Source organism: Oncorhynchus mykiss, chromosome 21, assembly GCF_057628025.1.
Source record: "Oncorhynchus mykiss isolate SJ-2025 chromosome 21, ASM5762802v1, whole genome shotgun sequence".
NCBI classification, from domain to species: Eukaryota; Metazoa; Chordata; class Actinopteri; order Salmoniformes; family Salmonidae; genus Oncorhynchus; species Oncorhynchus mykiss.
This window is the reverse complement of record NC_143042.1, coordinates 28,222,308-28,248,424: the sequence shown is the minus strand read 5'-3', so window position 1 is coordinate 28,248,424 and position 26,117 is coordinate 28,222,308. Positions and strand designations below refer to the sequence as shown.

At 41.1% G+C, this 26,117-nt stretch overlaps 1 protein-coding gene across 4 annotated transcripts in view; it reads right to left on the bottom strand.

Moving 5' to 3' along the window:
* Positions 1-26,117, bottom strand: part of LOC110500296 (ankyrin repeat- and BTB/POZ domain-containing protein 3-A) — a 206,469-nt gene that overhangs the window by 55,050 nt on the left and 125,302 nt on the right. For all 4 annotated transcript variants that reach the window (XM_021577600.3, XM_090214343.1, XM_090214344.1 and 1 more), the window contains 2 exons: positions 16,159-16,324; positions 8,187-8,276 (listed from right to left, as the gene is read on the bottom strand). In XM_021577600.3, coding sequence (XP_021433275.3) covers positions 8,187-8,276; positions 16,159-16,324 — 256 coding nt within the window. The remainder of the gene's footprint in view (positions 1-8,186; positions 8,277-16,158; positions 16,325-26,117) is intronic.

The following is a 26,117-nucleotide window of genomic DNA, read 5'->3' as shown; positions in this document are numbered from 1 at the left end:
TAAGTGCAGCGACCTTGAAAAAAAGAAGGCTCAAAATTAAGCCTGGCCCTCAATGTAATTTGCTTTTGGGTGACAGTGAGAGAACCGTTAGGGTGAGAAGCACAATTCGACATCAGGTACGTTCCTAAGGTCCTCCCAATCCGTGCAAGCCTAACCTTGACCGTGTGGCATTAACCCTTAACAGTTAAAAGAAGGTGTTTACATCAAACAGTTTTGTTTTGAAGGGTTAAAAAAGTCACATCTCTCCAAAATGTCATATGTGTGACTAGGTAACCCTCCTGAACTGTAAATCAGTAATTTCTCCCAACAGATGTCAAAGAAAAGCTCTCACACACACACACACACAGCAAGGATGGAGTGAAAAAGTGCGGTGCTTAAAGACACAGAGAGCAGGCAATGGCATTACCATAATCTCTAGGCCGTGCCGAGTTCAACGAGATATCCCGCTTGACCGTAGCTCGCTCGGTCTAAGCGCAGCGACCATTAGAAAAGTAGGCCCAAAATGAAGCCTGCACCACAACGTCATTTGCTTTTGGGTGACAGCGGCGGAACCGTTAGGTTTAGAAGGACAATTCAACCACATTAATGTTCCTAAGGTCCTCCCGATCTTTGCAAGCCTAACCTTGACCGTGTGGCATTAACCCTTAACAGTAAAACAGGTTTTTTTGATCTCACAGATTACAATGACTTCTCTCCCCATAGGAGTACATTGCCTGTACCCCTAATTTCAACCTCAGGCCTATGTGGGTTATGAATGCCTTATGAGCCTGTCTTCGATAACAGTCCATCAGGCCACTATGAGGTCTACCTGTGTCGATTCTAAGCTACCTGGACCAACCGGAAGTGGTTAAAATCACCCTAAAAGTGTTTACCCATACCTTGCCTGCAGTTTGATAGACGTAGTGCATTCAACCCTGTGTAAATAAGTCAGTTCTTAACGTAAAGATTTAAAACTCAGGATTCTGTAAAAGCATACCCCAATGAGGATGTGACTTATAGCACGTGCATTTGCAATATGATTCAATAGTGAATAAAACATCACCAAATGGACATGATGAAATCAACACTGGATATTTTTTTTAAATGCCTTCCTAACCATCTTAAATAAACATGCCCCATTCAAGAAATTTAGAACCAGGAACAGATATAGCCCTTGGTTCTCCCCAGACCTGACTGCCCTTAACCAACACAAAAACATCCTATGGCGTTCTGTATTAGCATCGAACAGCCCCCGTGATATGCAGCTGTTCAGGGAAGCTAGAAACCATTATACACAGGCAGTTAGAAAAGCCAAGGCTAGCTTTTTCAAGCTGAAATTTGCTTCCTGCAACACTAACTCAAATAAGTTATGGGACACTGTAAAGTCCATGGAGAATAAAAACACCTCCTCCCAGCTGCCCACTGCACTGAAGATAGGAAACACTGTCACCACTGATAAATCCACCATAATTGAGAATTTCAATAAGCATTTTTCTACAACTGGCCATGTTTTCCACCTGGCTACTCCTACCCTGGTCAACAGCACTGCACCCCCCACAGCAACTCGCCCAAGCCTTCCCCATTTCTCCTTCTCCCAAATCCGTTCAGCTGATGTTCTGAATGAGCTGCAAAATCTGGACCCCTACAAATCAGCCGGGATAGACAATCTGGACCCTTTCTTTCTAAAATGATCTGCCTAAATTGTTGACACCCCTATTACTAGCCTGTTCAACCTCTCTTTCGTGTCGTCTGAGATTCCCAAAGATTGGAAAGCAGCTGCGGTCATCCCCCTCTTCAAAGGGGGGGACACTCTTGACCCAAACTGCTACAGACCTATATCCATCGTACCATGCCTTTCTAAGGTCTTCGAAAGCCAAGTCAACAAACAGATTACCGACCATTTCGAATCTCACCGTACCTTCTCTGCTATGCAATCTGGTTTCAGAGCTGGTCATGGGTGCACCTCAGCCACGCTCAAGGTCCTAAATGATATCTTAACCGCCATCGATAAGAAACATTACTGTGCAGCCGTATTCATTGATCTGGCCAAGGCTTTCGACTCTGTCAATCACCACATCCTCATCGGCAGACTCGACAGCCTTGGTTTCTCAAATGATTGCCTCGCCTGGTTCACCAACTACTTCTCTGATAGAGTTCAGTGTGTCAAATCGGAGGGTCTGCTGTCCGGACCTCTGGCAGTCTCTATGGGGGTGCCACAGGGTTCAATTCTTGGACCGACTCTCTTCTCTGTATACATCAATGAGGTCGCTCTTGCTGCTGGTGAGTCTCTGATCCACCTCTACGCAGACTACACCATTCTGTATACTTCTGGCCCTTCTTTGGACACTGTGTTAACAACCCTCCAGGCAAGCTTCAATGCCATACAACTCTCCTTCCGTGGCCTCCAATTGCTCTTAAATACAAGTAAAACTAAATGCATGCTCTTTACCGATCGCTACCTGCACCTACCCGCCTGTCCAACATCACTACTCTGGAGGTCTCTGACTTAGAATACGTGGACAACTACAAATACTTAGGTGTCTGGTTAGACTGTAAACTCTCCTTCCAGACCCATATCAAACATCTCCAATCCAAAGTTAAATCTAGAATTGGCTTTCTATTTCGCAACAAAGCATCCTTCACTCATGCTGCCAAACATACCCTTGTAAAACTGACCATCCTAGCAATCCTCGACTTTGGCAATGTCATTTACAAAATAGCCTCCAATACCCTACTCAACAAATTGGATGCAGTCTATCACAGTGCAATCCGTTTTGTCACCAAAGCCCCATATACTACCCACCATTGCGACCTGTACGCCCTCGTTGGCTGGCCCTCGCTTCATACTCATCGCCAAACCCACTGGCTCCATGTCATCTACAAGACCCTGCTAGGTAAAGTCCCCCCTTATCTCAGCTCGCTGGTCACCATTGCATCTCCCACCTGTAGCACACTCTCTGAAACTGGAAACGCTTATCTCCCTCACTAGCTTTAAGCACCATCTGTCAGAGCAGCTCACAGATTACTGCACCTGTACATAGCCCACCTATAATTTAGCCCAAACAACTACCTCTTTCCCTACTGTATTTAATTAATTAATTTATTTTGCTCCTTTGCACCCCATTATTTTTATTTCTACTTTGCACATTCTTCCATTGCAAATCTACCATTCCAGTGTTTTACTTGCTATATTGTATTTACTTTGCCACCATGGCCTTTTTTTGCCTTTACCTCCCTTATCTCACCTCATTTGCTCACATCGTATATAGACTTGTTTATACTGTATTATTGACTGTATGTTTGTTTTACTCCATGTGTAACTCTGTGTCGTTGTATGTGTCGAACTGCTTTGCTTTATCTTGGCCAGGTCGCAATTGTAAATGAGAACTTGTTCTCAACTTGCCTACCTGGTTAAATAAAGGTGAAATAAAAATAAAATAAAATAAACACAACGAGTGATGGAAGGGAACAACTATCACTGCCCGGCCAGTCAATTGTGCATTTCTAAAGGATTTTTGAGCATGTCAAATTTCTTATGTTATTTGGCCAAAGAAAAAGTGACTTTTGACTTTGACTTTTGACTTCCTATGAAATCATATTCCAAATGGAGAAAACCTTATGCACAAGTAAAAAAAATAAAAATTATGATAATAAATTTGGACAAAAGTATGTTGATACAGTTCTTATACATGTGTAATTGACACAAAAAACGAAAGAATTTCGAAAAACGGTCCAGAAAGCACTTTTTTGGGGGGTGATAAGTTTTTGAAAAAAAAATAACTTTTTCAAAATTTTGCTTTTGGATGTTGACTTGTGTTGCATTTGCAATATGAAAAACCACGGTGGAGCGCGCTCGCCACCTGTTGGATTTTTAAAGTGTTACAACTGGCATTTGCCATATGGCATTTGCAATCAACTTTACACGAAACGACGCCGAATTGGGTGATATTGGACACCGTTTATATGGTTTGTCCAGTGCCAATGACTTCCCATTCATTTTTGTCCATTTCAGGGGGGTGTTCCCTTACAGTAACCAGTAAGTTACCGTAAAAATGTTTTTACAATGTGGGGAACACTGGACAATTTGCTGTGTATATACATTGGATTCAGAAAGTATTCAGACCCCTTGACTTTTTCCACATTGTTACTTTACTTTTTCCTTATCAATCTACACACAATACCCCATAATGACAAAGCAAAAACAGGTTTTTAGAAATGTTTGCACATTCATAAAAAATAAAAAATGATATGACATTTTACATAAGCATTCAGACTCTTTAGTCAGTACTGTCACAACTTTTGCCGGTCCCTCTCCTTGTTCGAGCGGCGTTTGGCGGTTCGACGTCACCGGCCTTCTAGCCAAATACTTATTTTCCACCATATTTTGCAAATAAATTCATTACAAATCCTACAATGTGATTTTCTGGATTTTTTTTCTAATTTTGTCTGTCATGGGTGAAGTGTACCTATGATGAACATTTCAGGCCTCTCTCATCTTTTTAAGTGGGAGAACTTGCACAATTGGTGGCTGACTAAATACTTTTTTGCCCCACTGTATATATATTTCACCTTTATTTAACCAGGTAGGCCAGTTGAGAACAAGTTATAATTTACAACTGCGACCTGGCCAAGATGAAGCAAAGCAGTGCGGAAAAATCAACAGGGTTACACATAAATAAACGTACAGTCAATAACACAACATAAAAAATATAAAAATCTATGTACAGTGTGTGCAAATGTAGAAGAGTAGGGAGGTAGGCAATAAATAGGCCATAGCGGCGAAATAATAATAATTTAGCATTAACACTCGAGTGATAGATGTGCAGATGATGATGTGCAAGTAGAGATACTGGGGTGCATGTAAAGCAAGAGTGTAATTAATAATTTAGGGATGAGGTAGTTGGGTGTGCTTTATACAGATGGCTGTGTACAGGTACGGTGATCGGTAAGCTGCTCTGACAGCTGATGCTTAAAGCTAGAGAGGGAGATCTAAAACTCCAGCTTCATTGATTTTTGGAATTCGTTCCTGTCATTGATAGCAGAGAACTGGAAAGAAAGGCGGCCAAAGGAAGTGTTGGCTTTGGGGATGACCAGTGCAATATACCTGCTGGAGCGCGTGCTATGGGTGGATGTTGCAATGGTAACCAGTGAGCTGAGATAAGGCGGGGCTTTACCTAGCAAAGACTTATAGATGACCTGGAGCCAGTGGGTTTGCAGACGAATATGTAGTGAGGTCTAGCCAACAAGAGCATACAGGTTGCGGTGGTGGGTAGTATATGGGGCTTTGGTGACATAACAGATGGCACTGTGATAGACTACATCCAGTTTGCTGAGTAGAATGTTGGAGGTTAGTTTGTAAATGACATCGCCGAAGTCAAGGATCGGTAGGATAGTCAGTTTACGAGGGTATGTTTGGAAGCATGAAGAAGCATTTGTTTTACAAAATAGGAAGCCGATTCTAGATGTAATTTTGGATTGTAGATGCTACATTCTTATGGGTACCTGGGACGGTAGCGTTCCACCTGGCCAACATCCAGTGAAATTGCAGTGCGCGAAATACAAAAATACGCAATTCAAATATTTAACTTGAAAATATGTGTTATCCATCAAAATAAAGCTTAACTTCTTGTTAATCCAGGCGCCATGTCAGCTTTCAAAAAGGCTTTACGGCGAAAGCATACCATGCGATTATCTGAGGACAGCGCTCAGCAGACAAATCATTACATACGAACTTTACAGATACTATTTGGATTTTTCGTCTGCCTGTTGTGACTGACTTTGAGCCATTGGATTACTGAACAAAACGCGCCAACAGAACGGAGGTTTTTGGATATAAAGTTGGACTTTATTGAACAAAACAAACATGTATTGTGTGACTGGGAGTCTTTTGAGTGCAAGTTACCAGCCAAGTAGACTAGTCACAAAAGTCAGAAACAGCAATAAAATTAATCAGTTACCTTTGATGATCTTCGTATGGTTGCACTCAAAAGACTCCCAGTCACACAATACATGTTTGTTTTGTTCAATAAAGTCCCTCTTTATATCCAAAAACCTCCGTTCTGTTGGCGCGTTTTGTTCAGTAATCCAATGGCTCAAAGTCAGTCACAACAGGCAGACGAAAAATCCAAATAGTATCTGTAAAGTTCGTAGAAACATGTCAAACGGTGTTCATAAATCAATCCTCGGGTTGTTTCTGGTCCAAATAATAAATAATATTTCACCCGGACAATAGCTTCGTCAATATAAAAGAAAAACAAGAAAGGCACACTCTCGGCCACCAGCAGCAAACAGGTCTGGGGACTTTCTACTATCCACTTAGAGTGGTCTTACTCCCTCATTTTTCAGAATACAAGCCTGAAACCATTTCTAAAGACTGTTGACATCTAGTGGAAGCCATAGGAAGTGCAATTTGAGTCCTAAGTCAATGGATACTGTAATGGCATTCAATAGAAAATTACAGATATAAAAACATCCCACTTCCTGGATGGATATTTCTCAGGTTTTTGCCTGCCATATCAGTTCTGTTATACTCACGTTATTTGAACAGTTTTGGAAACGTTAGAGTGTTGTCTATCCAAATCTACCAATTATATGCATATCCTAGCTTCTGAGCCTGAGTAACAGGCAGTTTACTTTGGGCCCGCTTTTCATCCGGAGGTGAAAATAGTGCCCCTACACTAGTGAGGTTAATTTGAGTCTGGAAGAAGAGTTACAGTCTAACCAGACACCTAGGTATTTGTAGTTGACCACATAGTCTAAGTCAGAACAGTCCAGAGTAGTGATGCTAGTCGGGTGGGAGTGTGCGGGCAGCTATCGGTTGTAGAGCATGCAACTAGTTTTACTTGCATTTAAAAACAGTAGGAGGCCTCGGAAGGAATGTTGTATGGCATTGAAGCTCATTTGTAGGTTTCTTATTACAGTGTTTAAAGAAGGGCAAGAAGTATACAGAATGGTGTCGTCTGCATAGAGATGGATCAGAGAATCACTAACAACAAAAGCGACAGCATTGATATATAGAGAGAAAAGAGTCGTCATGTTCCTTTTACCTTAGAGTGGCCTCTGTCTGTCATGTGAAAAGTAGCTTTGTCTGTCATGTGAAGAGTGGCTTCCTCTGTCATGTGCCTTTTACTGAAGAGTGGCTTCTGTCTGGCCACTCTACCATAAAGGCCCGGTTGGTGGAGTGCTGCGGAGACTGTTGTCCTTTTGGAAGGTTATCCCATCTCCACTGAGTAACTCTGGAGCTCTGTCAGAGTTACCATCGAGTTCTTGGTCACCTTCCTGACCAAGGCCCTTCTCCCCTGATTGCTCAGTTTGGCTGCATGGCCAGCTCTAGGAAGAGTCTTGGATGTTCCAAACTTCTTCCATTTAAGTGATGGAGGCCATTGTGTTCTTGGGGACCTTCAATGCTACAGAATATTTTTTCACCACTACAGCCAATGCTTGGCATTGCACATGGTGATCTTAGGCTTGTGTGCAACTGCTCGGCCATGGAAAACCATTTCAATTTTACGCGCTACGCGCTCTAGCTGTCCCGTTCTGTGCGCTTGTATCACTTCACGGCTGAGCCATTGTTGCTCCTAGACATTTCCACTTCACAATAAATGCACTTACAGTTGACCGGAGCATCCAGTTAACACTTGATATGATTTAATTACAGTCGATTCAATCAACTATGGCAGATGAGCAAACACATATCACAGTCGTAGCAATTGAAACCAAAAATGTGTTACCATTACCGAGTATGTTGTTGTAGGGAAAGCGTGTACTTGCAAATTGATTATGTATTTTGAAAATACAAAATTCATACAATAACTATTTGGATTAAAACAATTCTTTGCTAAAGTATTTAGTATTTTATTTTGATACATTGGTCTTTAGAGTATTTGGTGATTTTAACAAGATAGTACTTTGCTCATCTCTGACTGTAAAGCCAAAGATATTTGGCATGACAATGAGAGACAAGGAGTTGGCAATTGTACGATAACACAAACAGGTTTCTTTGCAGGATGTAGGCACTTAATGTAAAATGCTACCAACACTACACACACATTTCAAACGCAGGTAAAATAATGCAAGAAAAAGGAAACAAGAAACATGTTACAACACAAGACAGGGGTTGTCTGCTTCTCTCCACACCATCCCAACAATATCCCACCTATTTATTTATCACTGTGTTCCCGGGGGACATATTGTTTGGAAGCACTGACCTCACTGTTGATGTCGGCCCCAGTGTCCAGCAGCATCTTAACCATGGCCTCGTCTCCCCGCACACAGGCATACATGAGTGGTGTCATCCCCTAGAGGGGAGAGATGGAGAGAAAAGGGGTGACAGATTCACAGTCACTTGCAGAGGTGACTCTTACAGGACCATATGGTCCCAATTTCAGGGATTCAGTATTCCTAAAGTGTGGACACTGTACTTCTTCATCACAAGGTCGGAAACCCTTAGCAACCTAAATAACTACTGCCATATATAAAAGCTTTTCGAATCATTGATAAACTCTCAACTTCGCTCCTTCTTAACCAGCAAATATATCCTAAATACATATTAACAAGGATTTTGACAAGGTCAAAGTACCATCTCAGCTGCATCCATTGACGTCAATGATATTGTATGCTCGCTAGATAAAAAGCAGCATTGTTTAGACCTGTTTATTGACCTGTCAAAGGCACTTATTGTAATTGAACAGACTGTCTCGGTTGGACATGACAGCAAACAGAAATTACCTTATGGGCAGATGTATTGTTGTTGACTATCAATTCACAATTCCTTGAGGTCAGTAAACATGTACAGTGCCTTGCGAAAGTATTCGGCCCCCTTGAACTTTGCGACCTTTTGCCACATTTCAGGCTTCAAACATAAAGATATAAAACTGTATTTTTTGTGAAGAATCAACAACAAGTGGGACACAATCATGAAGTTGAACAACATTTATTGGATTTTTCAAACTTTTTTAACAAATCAAAAACTGAAAAATTGGGCGTGCAAAATTATTCAGCCCCCTTAAGTTAATACTTTGTAGCGCCACCTTTTTCCTGCGATTACAGCTGTAAGTCGCTTGGGGTATGTCTCTATCAGTTTTGCACATCGAGAGACTGAAATGTTTTCCCATTCCTCCTTGCAAAACAGCTCGAGCTCAGTGAGGTTGGATGGAGAGCATTTGTGAACAGTTTTCAGTTCTTTCCACAGATTCTCGATTGGATTCAGGTCTGGACTTTGACTTGGCCATTCTAACACCTGGATATGTTTATTTTTGAACCATTCCCTTGTAGATTTTGCTTTATGTTTTGGATCATTGTCTTGTTGGAAGACAAATCTCCGTCCCAGTCTCAGGTCTTTTGCAGACTCCATCAGGTTTTCTTCCAGAATGGTCCTGTATTTGGCTCCATCCATCTTCCCATCAATTGTAAACATCTTCCCTGTCCCTGCTGAAGAAAAGCAGGCCCAAACCATGATGCTGCCACCACCATGTTTGACAGTGGGGATGGTGTGTTCAGCTGTGTTGCTTTTACGCCAAACATAACGTTTTGCATTGTTGCCAAAAAGTTCAGTTTTGGTTTCATCTGACCAGAGCACCTTCTTCCACATGTTTGGTGTGTCTCCCAGGTGGCTTGTGGCAAACTTTAAACAACACTTTTTATGGATATCTTTAAGAAATGTCTTTCTTCTTGCCACTCTTCCATAAAGGCCATATTTGTGCAATATACGACTGATTGTTGTCCTATGGACAGAGTCTCCCACCTCAGCTGTAGATCTCTGCAGTTCATCCAGAGTGATCATGGGCCTCTTGGCTGCATCTCTGATCAGTCTTCTCCTTGTATGAGCTGAAAGTTTAGAGGGACGGCCAGGTCTTGGTAGATTTGCAGTGGTCTGATACTCCTTCCATTTCAATATTATCGCTTGCACAGTGCTCCTTGGGATGTTTAAAGCTTGGGAAATATTTTCGTATCCAAATCCGGCTTTAAACTTCTTCACAACAGTATCTCGGACCTGCCTGGTGTGTTCCTTGTTCTTCATGATGCTCTCTGCACTTTTAACAGACCTCTGAGACTATCACAGTGCAGGTGCATTTATACGGAGACTTGATTACACACAGGTGGATTGTATTTATCATCATTAGTCATTTAGGTCAACAATGGATCATTCAGAGATCCTCACTGAACTTCTGGAGAGAGTTTGCTGCACTGAAAGTAAAGGGGCTGAATAATTTTGCACTCCCAATTTTTCAGTTTTTGAATTGTTAAAAAAGTTTGAAATATCCAATAAATGTCGTTCCACTTCATGATTGTGTCCCACTTGTTGTTGATTCTTCACAAAAAAATACAGTTTTATATCTTTATGTTTGAAGCCTGAAATGTGGCAAAGGGTCGCAAAGTTCAAATTCTTATTTACAATGACGGCCTACCCCGGGGCAGCAGGGTAGCCAAGTGGTTAATAACCTCTTAAAGCAATATGGCAGAATTTTCACTTTTGGATAAATAGCGTGCCCAATTTCAACTTCCTGCTACTCATGCCAATAATATAAGATATGCATATTAGTCAAAGATTTGGATAGAAAACACTCTGAAGTTTCTAAAACAGTTTGAATCATGTCTGTGAGTATAACAGAACTTATGTAGCAGGCAAAACCCCGAGGACTAACTGTTCAGATTTTTTCCCCCCCCTCTCTGTTCACTATATTGTCTTTGCCATTGGATATTTAATAGGAACCCATTTTCAGTTCCTACCGCTTCCATACGATGTCGCCAGTCTTTGGAATATGGTTGAGGTCATTCCTTTGTTCTATGAAGAAGTAGGCCAACTCGGAACTGGGGACACTTTTGTGAGTTGCGCAAGACGTGAACGTGTTTGATTTCGTTCCTGTATTAAATACAGATTGCCCCGTCTACAATTTGATCGATTATTAACGTTTAAAAATACCTAACGTTGTATTACAAAAGTAGTTTGAACTATTTTAGCAAAGTTTATAGGCAACTTTTGAAATATTTTGTAGTGACGTTGCGTTAGCTCATTTGTTTACTGCTGGTGCAGATGGGTGCAGGCTATCAGATAACAGCTTCTTATGCTTTCGCCGAAAAGCATTTTTAAAATCTGACATGTTGGCTGGATTCACAACGAGTGTAGCTTTAATTCAGTATCTTACATGTGTGATTTAATGAAAGTTTGAATTTTATAGCATTTTATTTGAATCTCGCGCTCTGCATTTCCCCTGGCAATTGGCCAGTTGAGACACTAGCGTCTCCCCTATTTAATTAAGAGTGCTCTCCCTGTGTTTATTTCTAGACAAACAGTCCTATATCTGATTTCCCTGATTTCGTTTCGCTCCACCTTTCTGGTTTGCTTCCTGTCTTTAGGTTTGTTGTGGGTTTTGCATTTATTTGCCTCTTCTTGGGCAAACTTAGTGGGTGCTCATGGTGAATGTCTTTTTAGGTTCTAGTTGTTGTTGCTAGAAAACTTTCAGTGGACACACATATGACTGTCTCCTAAAACCCCACCTGTTTTGTTTTGGCTGTTGGTTAGTGAATTTGTTAGTTCTCTTATGTTTGAGCGACATTCATGATGGGGAACGTAACAAAATGGGGGTTCATCCGGGATCTTGTTTCCCATGTAGTGGCTTTAATCGCCTACTCTGAAGCTCTGCTGTGCAGAGATATTTGAGTGTTCAAAATAAACTTTTGTGGTAGAGTTTGTCACTGACATCCACCTTGAGGGGTTATAATATTTGAAAGTTACAGTCTTATAAATATTAATAAAGCCATTGACTAAGTTGGAAGAATTTGTGGAAAATCCTGGGAAATGCTAGATAAATGTACAAAGGTCAATCTACTCGTCATTGCAAAGCATTATGAAATCAAGGTGTTATCTCGCGATCCCAAAGCAGTAGTCAGAGTTGATCGGTACTGCTTTGGTGGAGGAGGAATTCCTTCCAGAGAGGGAGGATGATGAAAAATGTCCTACGGGTAATATGGTGAGACCTGTAGACGCTCAACGTCTCCGGTTTACTAATCACTGGCTCTAACTACCATCATTACGCACACCTGGCAACATCTTTACATGAACCTGTGCCTCTCCTCTCCGTTTCAAGCCCTTGATAATCGGCCACTAGGATCCGGAACCATCACCAGACCACTCACCCTCACAATGGAGTCCATTCAGCAGGAGAACATTTCCTTCATCACTAGTGCACCAGCTCACAAGATCATCCTCGGCCTCCCATGGCTCCAATGTCATAACTCCACCATCTCATGGTCGAGGATGAGAATCACGAACTGGTCACCCTAATGCTGGAGGACCTCCTTTCCCGATCCCTCTCGAGTCATATCACCTGTGGTCTGAGATGTAGATCTGGACATTTGCCAGGCTCTGAAGAGGCAACCTGCACCCACTACATGTCCTCCTGAGCGCATCTACATTCCCATGGGGATAAGGGTGCGGCTGTTGACCTGGGCACACAGCTGTCGTCGTTGGATCTCTCTCCGAAAAGTATTGGTGGCCCACCTTTGCGCAGGACGTTATTCGCTACATCAACTCCTGTTCTGTGTTTGCCCAAACTAAGTCCCGCCGGCACGGTCCAGCAGTGAAACTCCTTCCCCTTCCTGTTCCTCAGCATCCCTGGTCTCATCTAACCATTAATATTGTCACTAATCTCCTCCTCCTCTGACGGGTTTACCACCATTTTGGTGGTTATGGATAAATTCTCTAAATCATGTCTTTTATCCCTCTCTCTTTGTCTCCCCACTTCTCTTCAGGTTGCTGAGGCACTGTTCCAGCAGGTTTCCGACATTCGAGGGTGGCTGTTGTCTGTGTGCAGAGGGTCCCTGGTTTGAGCCCAGGTAGGGGCAAGGAGAGGGACGGAAGCAAAACTGTTACATGAGCATAATTTTAATCAGGAGAATCTCTTTTTCATTAAGTTTACATTTTTTCCCTAGTTTTTCATTATGCAGACATAAGCGCAGTTGACACCATTGTGGTGCGGATGTTTACTTTCTACACAATATATTTTTTTCCAGTTTCGTCCGATGAACAGATTGTAGAGGTAAAATAGAGATACATTTTTTATGTAATTCTAAGCATCACTCCAGTCAAAATAAGCTCTGCGAACGTTCAATTCCATTAATTTGCTATGGGCTCGTGCTAGTGTTCCCATTTAATCAGCCGTTTATTCAGCCTTGGTTGAATTTTGGCTCGTTGTATTGTCCAGCCTATAGAAAGCCAGAACGAATTTACGAAAGCACCCGAATGTCCATTTTGAAAGCACAACGAGTATACCATTTAGCTAAGCTAAGAATGACCAGAATAATCAATTCAATAAATGTTGGGTAGTTAAGATAGCCTATAGTTAATACACTGGCAAGTTTGATGTATAACAACTAGCGTTAGGTAGCTAGCTAACATACCGGTACATACTGCTGTAATGATATGCTATGTGGTTCGTAAGGACAGCATAGCTAACAAATTGTCAGCCAACATATTGTTTAAGGTAACTTATTTGAAAAGTCATTACTTTATTACATTGAGTAGCAAGCTACCCCTTGGTCGTTAGGACAAATCTGGTCTGTTTTTTTTTTACACCTAGCTCGGTTATCAGACTATTCTTTAGTTAATGTTGAATAGTCTATTGTTCGGCTATTAGCCCTCCTCCCCAACTTGCAACAAATTGTTGTTCCGATCTCATGATCCCTGTTCCACGCGTCATCATTCTGCCCCTGAGTCGCTCACATGTGGACGTGCTGGCAGGATATGGCAGCATCTGTGGTTGTCTGTCAAGAATTCTACATACGCACGTTTGTAGGAAGGTGTGGTTATATTCACAGACAAATTGCTATGGAGGTACATGTGTCTTTTTGTCGAGAGCAAAACCTTTTTATTTTCAATCAAAAATAATTGTACTTATAGCAACTTTTTTCCGACACAAAGGAAGTCAAAACGGACACCTACGAAGATGACATCTCAGGGAAGCAGCACTGGGCTGTATTAACGTATCCTAAAAATAACGGCTGCTGCTTTAGATTAAACGGTCATATCTGTGTAATTGTTTACATATCCATAAAAAAATAAGCTGTTTTCTTTACTTTCAGAGAGCGAGCTGACCGAGGGGTCGAGAATGCAGATATTGCCAGATTTTCACTGTCCTAGGAACAGGCCGTGGAAGCTTTATTGCTGGCAAAAGTGTCCATAACCAGATGTAATTACACTGTTCTGTGTTCTTTTTCTCCATGTGTGCCTGTCTTGTTGTACATGGAACCTGTCTCACATGCATTAATTAAAAAACCCTTAAGGTGTCTGCATCACATAAAGTATATTCTATTAACATTATATTCTATTGCTTGTCCTTAACGTACTCTGTAGCCACTTAGTGTGGACACCAGATGAGACCACACACACAATAACAGTCTCTCTTCTACACTTCATCCCTCTCTCCCTTCTCCCTAAATCCTCTAGGTTATATCAGCTGTTTTGGTGAACCCCTCCTGCATCTGAACTGGCTGACACCGAGGGCGCACCATGATCATAGGTGAGATGTCACTTGGTCGAGTCAACAGGAAGTATTATTAAAGAGATGCTTTACAAGACCCTAAACTAATATGTTATAGCGCGCGCGCGCGTGTGTGTGTACAATTCCAGTGATAGTCATTCCAGTGAGAGTCTTTCGGTGAGTGGGCATTAACAAAGAACTCACTAGCAAGTGTGAAAATCTAAGCAAAATATTTCAAGGGCATTTTATCCTACTTGGGATCATTTTTAAAACAAAATTACAATTACAATTACAATTACAGGGGCAATTAGGGTTTAGTGCCTTGCTAAAGGGCATATTGACAGATTTTTCAACTAGTCTGCTCGGGTATTCAAACCAGCAACCTTTCAGTTATTGGCCTAATGTGCTTAACCTCTAAGCTACCTTACAAGGAAGCAGCCATGCAAAATATGTCCAGTTAGCTGTTAGTTTTCCATACACCCACTTGCAGTATCCTGAAAGTGTATAAACTGTTGAAGCAGCATGACATTCCCATGATTACTCCAACTACAGTGTATGATAGACCATTTTGAATCTGAGTCGGTACTTCTATAAAAAGATTAACATTTGACTTAACTTCTTAAGGTATTTTCACTTTTGGATAAATAGCGTGCCCAATTTCAACTTCCTGCTACTCATGCCGGGAATATAAGATATGCATATTATTAGTAGATTTGAATAGAAAACACTCTGAAGTTTCTAAAACTGTTTGAATCATGTCTGTGAGTATAACAGAACTTATGTAGCAGGCAAAACCCAGAGGACTAACCGTTCACTGAGTCCTCATTGGCAGATTATATTTCTTAGGAACCTGTTTTCAGTTCCTACCGCTTCCACTGGATGTCACCAGTCTTTGGAATTTGGTCGAGGTTATTCATTTGTGCAACGAAGAAGTAGGCCATCTAGGAACTGGGTAACACTGTTGAGCGTGCGCAAGACGTGAAAAGTAGCATGATTTGTTGTCTTCCTGTATTGAACACAGATAGACCCGTCTACAATTTGATCGATTATTGACGTTTAAAAATACCTAAAGTTGTGTTACAAAAGTAGTTTTGGCAAAGTTTATAGGCAACTTTTGAAATATTTTGTAGTGACGTTGCGTTTTTTGGAAGCTGTTTTTTTCTGGATCAAATGGGTCAAATGAATGGACGTTTGGATATATATGGACGGAATTAATCAAACAAAAGGACCAATTGTGATTTTTATGGGACATATTGGAGTGCCAACAAAAGAAGCTCGTCAAAGGTAATGCATGTTTTGTATTTTATTTCTGCATTTTGTGTAGCGCCTGCAGGGTTGAAATATGCTACCCTCTTTGTTTACTATTGTGCTATAATCAGATAATAGCTTCTTATGCTTTCGCCGAAAAGCCTTTTTAAAATCTGACATGTTGCCTGGATTCACAACGAGTGTAGCTTTAATTGAGGATCTTACATGTGTGATTTAATGAAAGTTTGATTTTTATATAATTTGTTTTAATTTGCCACGCTGCATTTTCCCTGCTTTTTGCCCAAGTGGGGCAACCGTCCCCTTTCCTAAAGAGGTTTTAAGCTCACAGAGAAATCTGGTCACGTGTGTAAAGGTTTTTACTGTATGTACGTAAGTACTGTAAGTGCATGTCGAGCTTGTGTGTCTAATATGTGTAAGTGTGTATCTCTCGGACCTGCTCGCTCATGCTGTTGATACCATCAGGCCCCAGTAGGTTGGCCGCCTGTTTCACGAGGTCTGTCCGGCCACAGTTGAGCATGCGGAAACCCAGGTCCTGCAGAAACTTAGCCTCTGTGGACGCCGCATCAAGCTTCCGGTTGGCAAAGATGCAATCGTCTGCCCTGAGGGAGGGATAAGGATGATTAATACTCATGATTCCTTCAACAAATTGACATTTTACACATCCATATAGCATGTTGAATGCTACCATAAATATCAAATTGCAAACTACGACATCATCAAAAGAGGGAATCTGCCACAAATTATGATGGATTCTAAAGATCTCAAGATCTCGTGTGGTGATCTGGTATATAACGCTACACTTGTTTTGTGCATTTCCCAAGGCAGTTTTAACACATTACAGTAATAGATATTCAATATTTTTTTTGTATCCATTCAAGCTGTGTTTTAAATGGCCATGCTTTACATTAAAACAACCCAAACAATAATGATTAGTGCATATCCAGTACCAGTCAAAAGTTTGGACACCTACTCATTCAAGGGTTTTCCTTTATTGTTACTATTCTCAACATTGAGAATAACAGTGAAGATTTGAAACTATGAAATAACACATATGGAATAATGTAGTAACCAAGAAAGTGTTAAAATCAAAATATGTCACAGTTGAAGTCGGAAGTTTACATACACCTTAGCCAACTACATTTAAACTCAGTTTTCACAATTCAAGACATTCAATCCTAGTAAAAATTCCTATCTTAGGTCAGTGAGGATCACCACTTTATTTTAAGAATGCGAAATGTCAGAATAATAGAGAGTATTTTTTTTCAGCTTTTATTTCTTTCAATACGTGGGTTAGAAGTTTACATATTCAATTATTATTTGTAAGCATTGCCTTTAAAATGTGTATCTTGGGTCAAATGTTTCGGGTAGCCTTCCACAACATGTTGGGTGAATTTTGGCCCATTGCTCCCATTGAGTCAGGTTTTTGGCCGCCTTGCTCGCACATGCTTTTTCAGTTCTGCCCACAAATGTTCTATAGGATTGAGGTCAGGACTTTGTGATGGCCACTCCAATATCTTGACTTTCTTGTCCTTTAGTAATTACAAACTTCCAGATAAGCTTCAATGCCATACAACACTCCTTCCGTGGTCACCAACTAATCTTAAATGCAAGTAAAACTAGATGCATGCTCTTCATCCGATCACTGCCTGCACCCGCTCGCATATCTAGCATCACTTCTCTGGACGGTTCTGACTTAGAATATGTGGAGAACTACAAATACCTAGGTGTCTGGTTAGACTGTAAACTCTCCTTCCAGACTCGCATCTCCAATCCAAAATTACATCTGGAATCGGCTTCCAATTTTGCAAAAAACATCCTTCACTCATGCTGCCAAACACCCTTGTAAAACTGACTTTCCTTCCGATCCTTGACTTCGGCGATGTAATTTACAAAAACATCGACCCATCCCCATGTAGTCTACCACAGTGCCATCCATTATGTTACCAAAGCCCCATATACTACCCACCACTGCGACATGTATGCTCTCGTTGGCTGGCCCTCGCTTCATATTCGTCGCCAAACCCGCTGGCTCCAGGTCATCTATAAGTCTTTGCTAGGTAAAGTCCTGCCTTATCTCAGCTCACTGGTCACCATTGCAGCACCCACCCGTAGCATGCGTTCCAGAAGGTATATTTCACTGGTCATCCCCAAAGCCAACTCCTCATTTGGCCGCTTTTGCTTTCAGTTCTGTGCTGCCAATGACTGGAACGAATTGCAAAATTCACTGAAGCTGGAGTCTGATGTCTCCCTCACTAACTTTAAGCATTAGCAGTCAGAGCAGTTTACCGATCATTTCACCTGTACACAGCCCATCTGAAAATAGCCCACCCAACTACCTCATCCACATATTGTTATTTATTTTTTTGTATAGACTTTTCTATTGTGTTATTGACTGTACGTTTGTTTATCCCATGTGTATCTCTGTGTTGTTTGTGTGGCACTGCTTTGCTTTATCTTGGCCAGGTCGCAGTTGTGAGAACTTGTTCTCAACTGGCCTATTTAAATAAAGGTGAAATGAAAAATACATCTATATTTTTCGTTGCCTTCTATTTACCACAAATACTGCATTCAACGAGCTGTGTAAGGCCATAATCAAAGAAGAAAAGGCTCATCCAGAGGCAGCGCTCCTAGTGGCCTTAATGTAGGGAAACTTTCATATTTTATACCTATTTTCTACCAGCATGTCAAATGTGCAACCATATTTTTTTATAAACTCTAAACCACCTTTACTCCACACACAGAGACGTGTACAAAGCTGTCCCTTGCCCTCAATTTGGCAAATCTGACCATAATTATATCCTCCTAATTCCTGTTTACAATTAAAAACTTTAGCAGGAAGTGCCAGTGCTGAATACGGAAGTGGTCAGATGACGTAGATGCCAAGCTACAGGACTGTTTTGCTAGCAGACTGGAATATGTTCCAGGATTCATCTGATGGCATTGAGGAATGTACCACATCAGTCATCTGCTTCATCAATAAGTGCATCGATGATGTAGTCCGCACAGTGACCTTACGTACATACCCCAAACAGAAACCAAGGATTACAGGCAACATCCACAGTGGGATAAGGGGTAGAGCTGTCTCATTCAAGGAACTAGGAGCTCTAACACGGATGCTTATAAGAAATCCAGCTATGCCCTCCTGTGAACCATCAAACAGATAAAGGCTCATTACAGGACTAAGATTGAATCCTATCCTCATCAGGATATGGAAGGGCTTGCAAACCATTAGACTAGAAAGGGAGGCCCAGCCGCGAGCTGCCCAGTGACACAAGCCTACCAGATGAGCTAAATTACTTCTATGCGCGCTTTGAGGCAAGCAACACTGAAGCATGCAAGACAGCACCAGCTGTTCTGGAGGACTGTGATCAGGTCAACATTCACAAGACAGATTACCAGAACGTGTACTCAGAGCATGTGATGACCAACTGGCATGTCTTCACTGACATGTTCAACCTGTCCCTGACCGAGTCTGTAATACTTACGTTTCAAACAGACCACCATAGTCCCTGTGCCCAAGAACATCAAGGTAACCTTCCTAAATGACTACCGAACCATAGCACTCACATCTGTAGCCATGAAGTGCTTTGAAAGGCTGGTCATGGCTCACAATACCATTATCCCAGAAACCCCACCCCAAATCACATACCGACCCAAAAGATCCACAGACGATGAAATCTCTATTGTGCTCCACCATGCCCTTTCTCACCTGGACAAAATGAATACCTACGTGAGAATTCTGTTCATTGACTACAGCTCAATGTTCAACACCATAGTACCCTCAAAGCTCATCACTTTAGCTAAGGACCCTGGGACTAAACACCTTCCTCTGCAACTGAATCTTGGACTTCCTGACATGCAACCTCCAGGTGTTAAGGGTAGGCCACAACACATCTGCTATGCTGATCTTCAACACCGGGAACCTTTAGGGGTGCATGCTTAGTCCCCTCTTGTACTCCCTGTTCACCCATGACTGCATGGCCAAGCGCTACTCTAACACCATCATCAAGTTTGGCCACGACAAAACGATGGTAGGCCTGATCACCGACAACGATGAGACTGCCTATAGGGAGGAGGTCAGAGACTGGCAGTGTGGTGCCAGGACACCAACCTCTCCCTCAATGTGATCAAGATCATAGTCACTTTACCTCTACCTATATGTATATATTACCTCAATTCCCTCGGCTAACCAGTACCCCTCTTATATAGCCTCGTTATTGTTACTCTTATTATTTTACTCTAAGGTTGTATTTGTTGTATTTGGCACATGTGACAAATACAATTTGATTTGATCAATGTGGCTCAGCATTCACCCGACTCCACGTCAAGTCTAGTCAATATTCCATTTAATATTTTTATGGTGCATGTGCAGGCCAGCAGTATATAATCGATTACATATAGACAACCGTTTCAAAAGTTTGAGGTCACTTAGAAATTCTTGTTTTTTAAAGAAAAGTAATTTGTCCATTAAAATAACATCAAATTGATCAGAAAAAAATCTCACAAGTCCTCAACTGACAGCTTCATTAAATGTTTCCCGCAAAACACCAGCCTCAACGTCAACAGTGAAGAGGCGGCTCTGGGATGCTGGCCTTCTAGGCAGCATGAGTGAGTATAACAGAACTGAAATGGCAGGCGAATCCCAGAGGACAAACCCCCCCCCCCAAAAAAAAAACATTCATCCTACCACTGATTTCAATGGCTGGCACTTTTATAATAGGGCGAAATCGTGCCCGATTGCAGTTCCTAGGGCTTCCACTAGATGTCAACAGTCTTTAGAAAGAGTTCCAGGCTGGTTTTTGGAAAAAATTTGCCAGAAATTGTAGTTTTTCTAGGTGGCTCCCATTTTGGCAGTAGTGTTTCCAAGCACGTGACTGAGAGCGCATTCTTTGGTATTTTTCTCTGGTAAAGACAATAACGATTCTCCGTCTTAAAACCTCTTAGGGATAGTGAGACGCTAGCGTTTCAAGTGGCCAATAGCCTCGGGAAATGCATAGCGCCAAATTCAAATAAAACACGATAAAACTCAAACTTTCATTAAATCACACATGCAGGGTACTCAATTAAAGCTACACTCGTTGTGAATCCAGCCAACATGTCAGATTTTTAAAATGCTTTTGGGCGAAAGCATGAGAAGCTATTATCTGATAGCTTGCACCCCCCTGAACCACCTGAACGAGTTGTAAACAAAATAATTAGCATAGCCGGCGCTACACAAAATGCTGAAATAAAATATAAAACATGCATTACCTTTGACGAGCTTCTTTGTTGGCACTCCAATATGTCCCATAAACATCACAATTGGTCATTTTTTTCCGATTAATTACGTCCATGTATACCCAAAATGTCCATTTATAAAGCATGTTTGATCCGGAAAAAAACAGCTTTCCAAAACACAACGTCATTACAAAATATTTCAAAAGTTGCCTATAAACTTTGCCAAAATATTTCAAACTACTTTTGTAATACAACTTTAGGTATTTTTAAACGTTAATAATCAATCAAATTGTAGACTGGGCAAACTGTATTCGATAGAGAAAGTAAACAAAACATGCTCCTTTTTCCCTCTTGCGTAACTATCAAAAGTGTAACGTTGTTCCAGGAAGTGCCTCTTCTTCGTTTCACCAATGATTAACTTCAACCCAATTCCAAAGACTGGTTACATACTGTGGAAGTCGTAGGAACTGTAAAATGGGCGCTATCTAATTTTCCTTGCCAAAGACACTTGAGGGAACTGTCAGAAGGAGAAGTTTCTTAAATTCTGAACAGTTTTTCCTTGGGGTTTTGCCTGCTACATAAGTTCTGTTATAGTCACAGACATGATTGAACCAGTTTTAGAAACTTCAGAGTGTTTTCTATCCACACCTACTAATCGTATGCATATAATATATACCTGGCATGAGTAGCAGGAAGTTGAAATTGTGCACGCTATTTATCAAAAAGTAGAAATGCTGCCCCCTATCTCTAAGAAGTTGAATTGTATAATTTATTTGCGTATTAGGTTACCTAAGGATTGATCATAATCGTTGATTGACTTGTTTGGATAAGTATATTGGTAATGTTCGGGATTCATTTTGTATGCATTTTGGAGGGAAACCGAGTCGATTATTGACTGAAGCGCGCCAGCTAAACTGAGTTTTTAAGGATATAAAGAAGGACATTATCGAACCAAAGGACAATTTGTAATGTAACTGAGACCTTTTGGAGTGCAAACAGAGAAATATCTTCAAAGGTAAGGCATTTTTTATATCGCTATTTCTGACTTTCGTGTCGCAACTCCCTGGATTAAAATAATTTGTTATGCATTTGTGTGCTAGGCGCTGTCCTCAAATAATCGCATGGTTTGCTTTCGCTGTAAAGCCTTTTTGAAATCTGACACCTTGGCTTAACAACCAGATGTATTTTTATGTAATGCACTTGTGATTTCAATTTCACCGGAAATTGTTGAAAATGGACGGTAGCGTCCCACTAATCCACACCTCTTGGTGTTACGGGGCGCTATTTTAATTTTTAGATGAAAAACGTTCCCGTTTTAAACAAGATATTTTGTCACGAAAAGATGCTCGACTATGCATATAATTGACAGCTTCGGATAGAAAACACTCTGGCGTTTCCAAAACTGCAAAGATATTGTCTGTGAGTGCAACAGAACTGATGTTACAGGCGAAACCCAGATAAAAATCCAACCAGGAAGTGCCGCATTTTTTTAAACCGCCTCATGCCAATGACTCCTTATATGGCTGTGAATGAGCTACGAATGAGCTTACGTTTTCTACGTATTCCCCAAAGTGTCTACAGCATTGTGACATCTTTTTGCACATTTCCGTTGAAGAATAGCCTTAAGGGACCATATTTAGCAAGTGGTCACATGGTGTCTCCCGCAGAAAACTTTGCGTAAAATACTGAGGCAGCCATTTTTCCAATCGCTTCTTATGAGAAACCAATTGCCTCGACGGATATATTATCGAATATATATGTTAAAAACAACTTGAGGATTGATCCTAAACAACGTTTGCCGTGTTTCTGTCGATATTATGGAGCTAATTTGGAAAAAAGTTTGGAGTGGTAGTGGTAGCATTTTCCGGTCAATTTCTCAGCCAAGCATGATGAACAAACGGGAGCTATATCGCCTACAAAAATAATATTTTGGGAAAAAAGGAACATTTGCTATCTAGTCTCCTGAGTGAAAACATCCGAAGTTCTTCAAAGGTAAATTATTTACTTTGGTTGCTTTTCTTATTTTTGTGAAAATGTTGCCTGCTGCCAGCAGAGCCTAGCATAGCATTATGCCATGATAAACTTACACAAATGCTTGTCTAGCGTTGGCTGTAACGCATATTTTGAAAATCTGAGATGACAGTGTGATTAACAAAAGGCTAAGCTTGTGTTTGAATATATTTCATTTGCGATTTTCATGAATAGGAAAAGTTTCTAGGGGTATTTATGTCCGCTGCGTTATGCTAATTCGTTTGAGGCTATGATTACGCTCCCGGATTGCTAGTCGCAAGAAGTTAAATGCTTAACTTCTTGTTATTCCAGCCGTGTTGGCAGATTTCAAAAATGATTTACGGCAAAAGCATACCATGCGATTATCTGAGGACAGCGCCCGCATACAAAAGCATTAAAAACATTTTCCAACCTAGCAGATGCTTCACGAAAGTCAGAAATAGCGATAAAATAAATCCCTTACCTTTGAACATCTTCATCTGGTTGCAATCACAAGGGCCCTGTATCATAACAAATGGTCCTTTCAATCTTTAGGGATCTCATACCATACGAAATAGAAGTTGAACAGGCTAGTTCTGGGGATTGCAACAATTGCGGCGGATCATTTTAGAAAGAGAGGGTCCAGATTGTCTAACCTAGCTGATTTATAGGGGTCAGACATTGCAGCTCTTAAAAACCTCTTGGTGTTAGTATTTTCATTTTTGGAAAAAAAACATTCCCGTTTTAAACGGGATATTTTGTCAGGAAAAGATGCTAGAATATGCCTATAATTGACAGCTTTGGATAGAAAACACTCTAACGTTTCCAAAACTGTAAAGATATCGTCTGTGAGTATAACATAACTGATGTTGCAGGCGAAAGCCTGAGAAAAATCCAATCCAGAAGTGCCCCAGGTTTTGAAAGCGCTGCGTTCCAATGACTCCCTATTCAGCTGTGAATGTACCATCAACGAGCTTACGCTTTCTACGTATACCCCAAGGTGTCTACAGCATTGTGACGTAGTTTAACGCATTTCTGTTGAAGAATAGCCGTTGGCGGCCACATTACGTAAGTGGTCACATGGAGGCTCCGAGAGAGATTCTCGCGTAAAATACAGAGGTAGCCATTACTCCAATCGGTCCTAGTGAAAAACGAATTGTCCCGACAGATATATTATCGAATAGATATTAGAAAAACACCTTGAGGATGGATTCTAAACAACGTTTGCCATGTTTCTGTCGATATTATGGAGCTAATTTGGAATATTTTTCGGCGTTGTGGTGACCGCAATTTCCGGGTGATTTCTCAGCCAAACGTGAAGAACAAATGGAGCTATTTCGCCTACAAAAATAATATTTTGGGAAAAAATTAACTTTGGCTGTCTACCTGGGAGTCTCGTGAGTGAAAACATCCGAAGTTCATGAAAGGTAAACTATTTAATTTGATTGCTTTTCTGATTTCCGTGACAAGGTTGCATGCTGCTAGCAAGGCATAATGCTATGCTAGGCTATGATAAACTTACACAAATGCTTCTCTAGCGTTGGCTGTAAAGCATATTTTGAAAATCTGAAATGACAGGGTGATTAACAAAAGGCTAAGCTTTGTTCCAATATATTTCACTTGTGATTTTCATGAATAGGAATATTTTCTAGGAAGATTTATGTCTGTTGCGTTATGCTAATTAGTGTCAGGTGATGACAACGGTCCCGTTCACGGGATGGGGTGTCACTACAGGTTAAAGAACATCAGCTGTCTGGATTTGGGTGAACAAGAAATGGGAAGAATTAGACACGTTTCTATGGGGGGTGCAGAGCTGTTGACAGGTGTAGGGGTAGCCAGGTGGAAAGCATGGCCAGCCGTAGAAAAATGCTTATTGAAATTCTCAATTATTGTAGATTAATTGGTGGTGACAGTGTTACCTAGCCTCAGTGCAGTGGGCAGCTAGGAGGAGGTGCTCTTATTCTCCATGGACTTTAGCTATGACTCAGTGAAACAACATAAGATATTAGTTTTTAATGTCCTGTTGGTAGGACAGTCTTGAACAAAGCTCTTCCAGCTTATTCTCCAATGACTGCAAGTTGGCCAATAGGACGGATGGTAGAGGCGGGTTACCCACTCAACGACTAATTCTCACAAGGCACCTGGACCTGGGTCCCGTCTTGTTCATGCGAATTACAGGGATTTGGTTCTGGTCCGGTATCAGCAGTAAATCCTTAGCGTCCGATTCGTTAAAGAAAAAGTCTTCATCCAGTTCGAGGTGAGTAATCGCTGTTCTGATATCCAGAAGCTCTTTTCGGTCATAATATATGGTGGCAGAAAAATATATTACAAAATGGCACAATTGGTTAGGAGCCCATTGATTGTCTGTCTATACCACCGGGAGCGGTGATCAATGATATTTAGCTACATGACATTAGTTTCATCTTACATTTTATACAGCCTTATAAATGTGAGCCTTAATGGAGACCGAGAGACCAGAGAGGAGCAGGCAAGAAGGAGGAGATTGAACGGAGATAGGAGAGAGATGGAGCTGTGTTCTGAGGATAATTTGTGGCGTGTTGGTCAGAAATCATGGTAAGTAAGCTGAACTGAAGTAGCTAGCTGCCATTATATAACATTATTATGATCTAGTAGGCCAAGCTAAATATCTGACAGACAAAATCTGAATTGTGTCTGGCTAGCTTATAAAAGCTACGTCAGAGTAAAGAGGAAGGAATTGTGTATGTAAGTGATCTATCTTGCTAGCTATCGTAACTAGCTACAGTAACTCACTTTAGCTAGCTAAGTCTTACATTTGACCTAAGTGTCATTTGACCTTGTTCTCGGCATCCCCGTTGTTTGAAGGTTGTAAATGAGTCTTCAACAAAACCTAGCATATAGAAAATTAGCTAGCTATCTAGCAAGCTAACATTACAGTCCAGAAAAGTTACAATTCATGGTGACAGGTGGTGGGGAGATTAATGTAGCCAGAACTAAACCTGTGCTACTAGTCCCTTTGGCTAGTGATGCTGCAAAATGACGTGCACGTTTCTATTGGCATCTTGTCACTAAATATCAATGATAGTCTTTGTTGTCAAAAGTTGGTTTGATTTTTCAGGTGCAAGTGTGGACACTGCCTTCCAATGACCCCAACAATAAAGAGAATCTGCTGCAGGGAGATTGATGCCTACAGTACTTGGGTTTGGT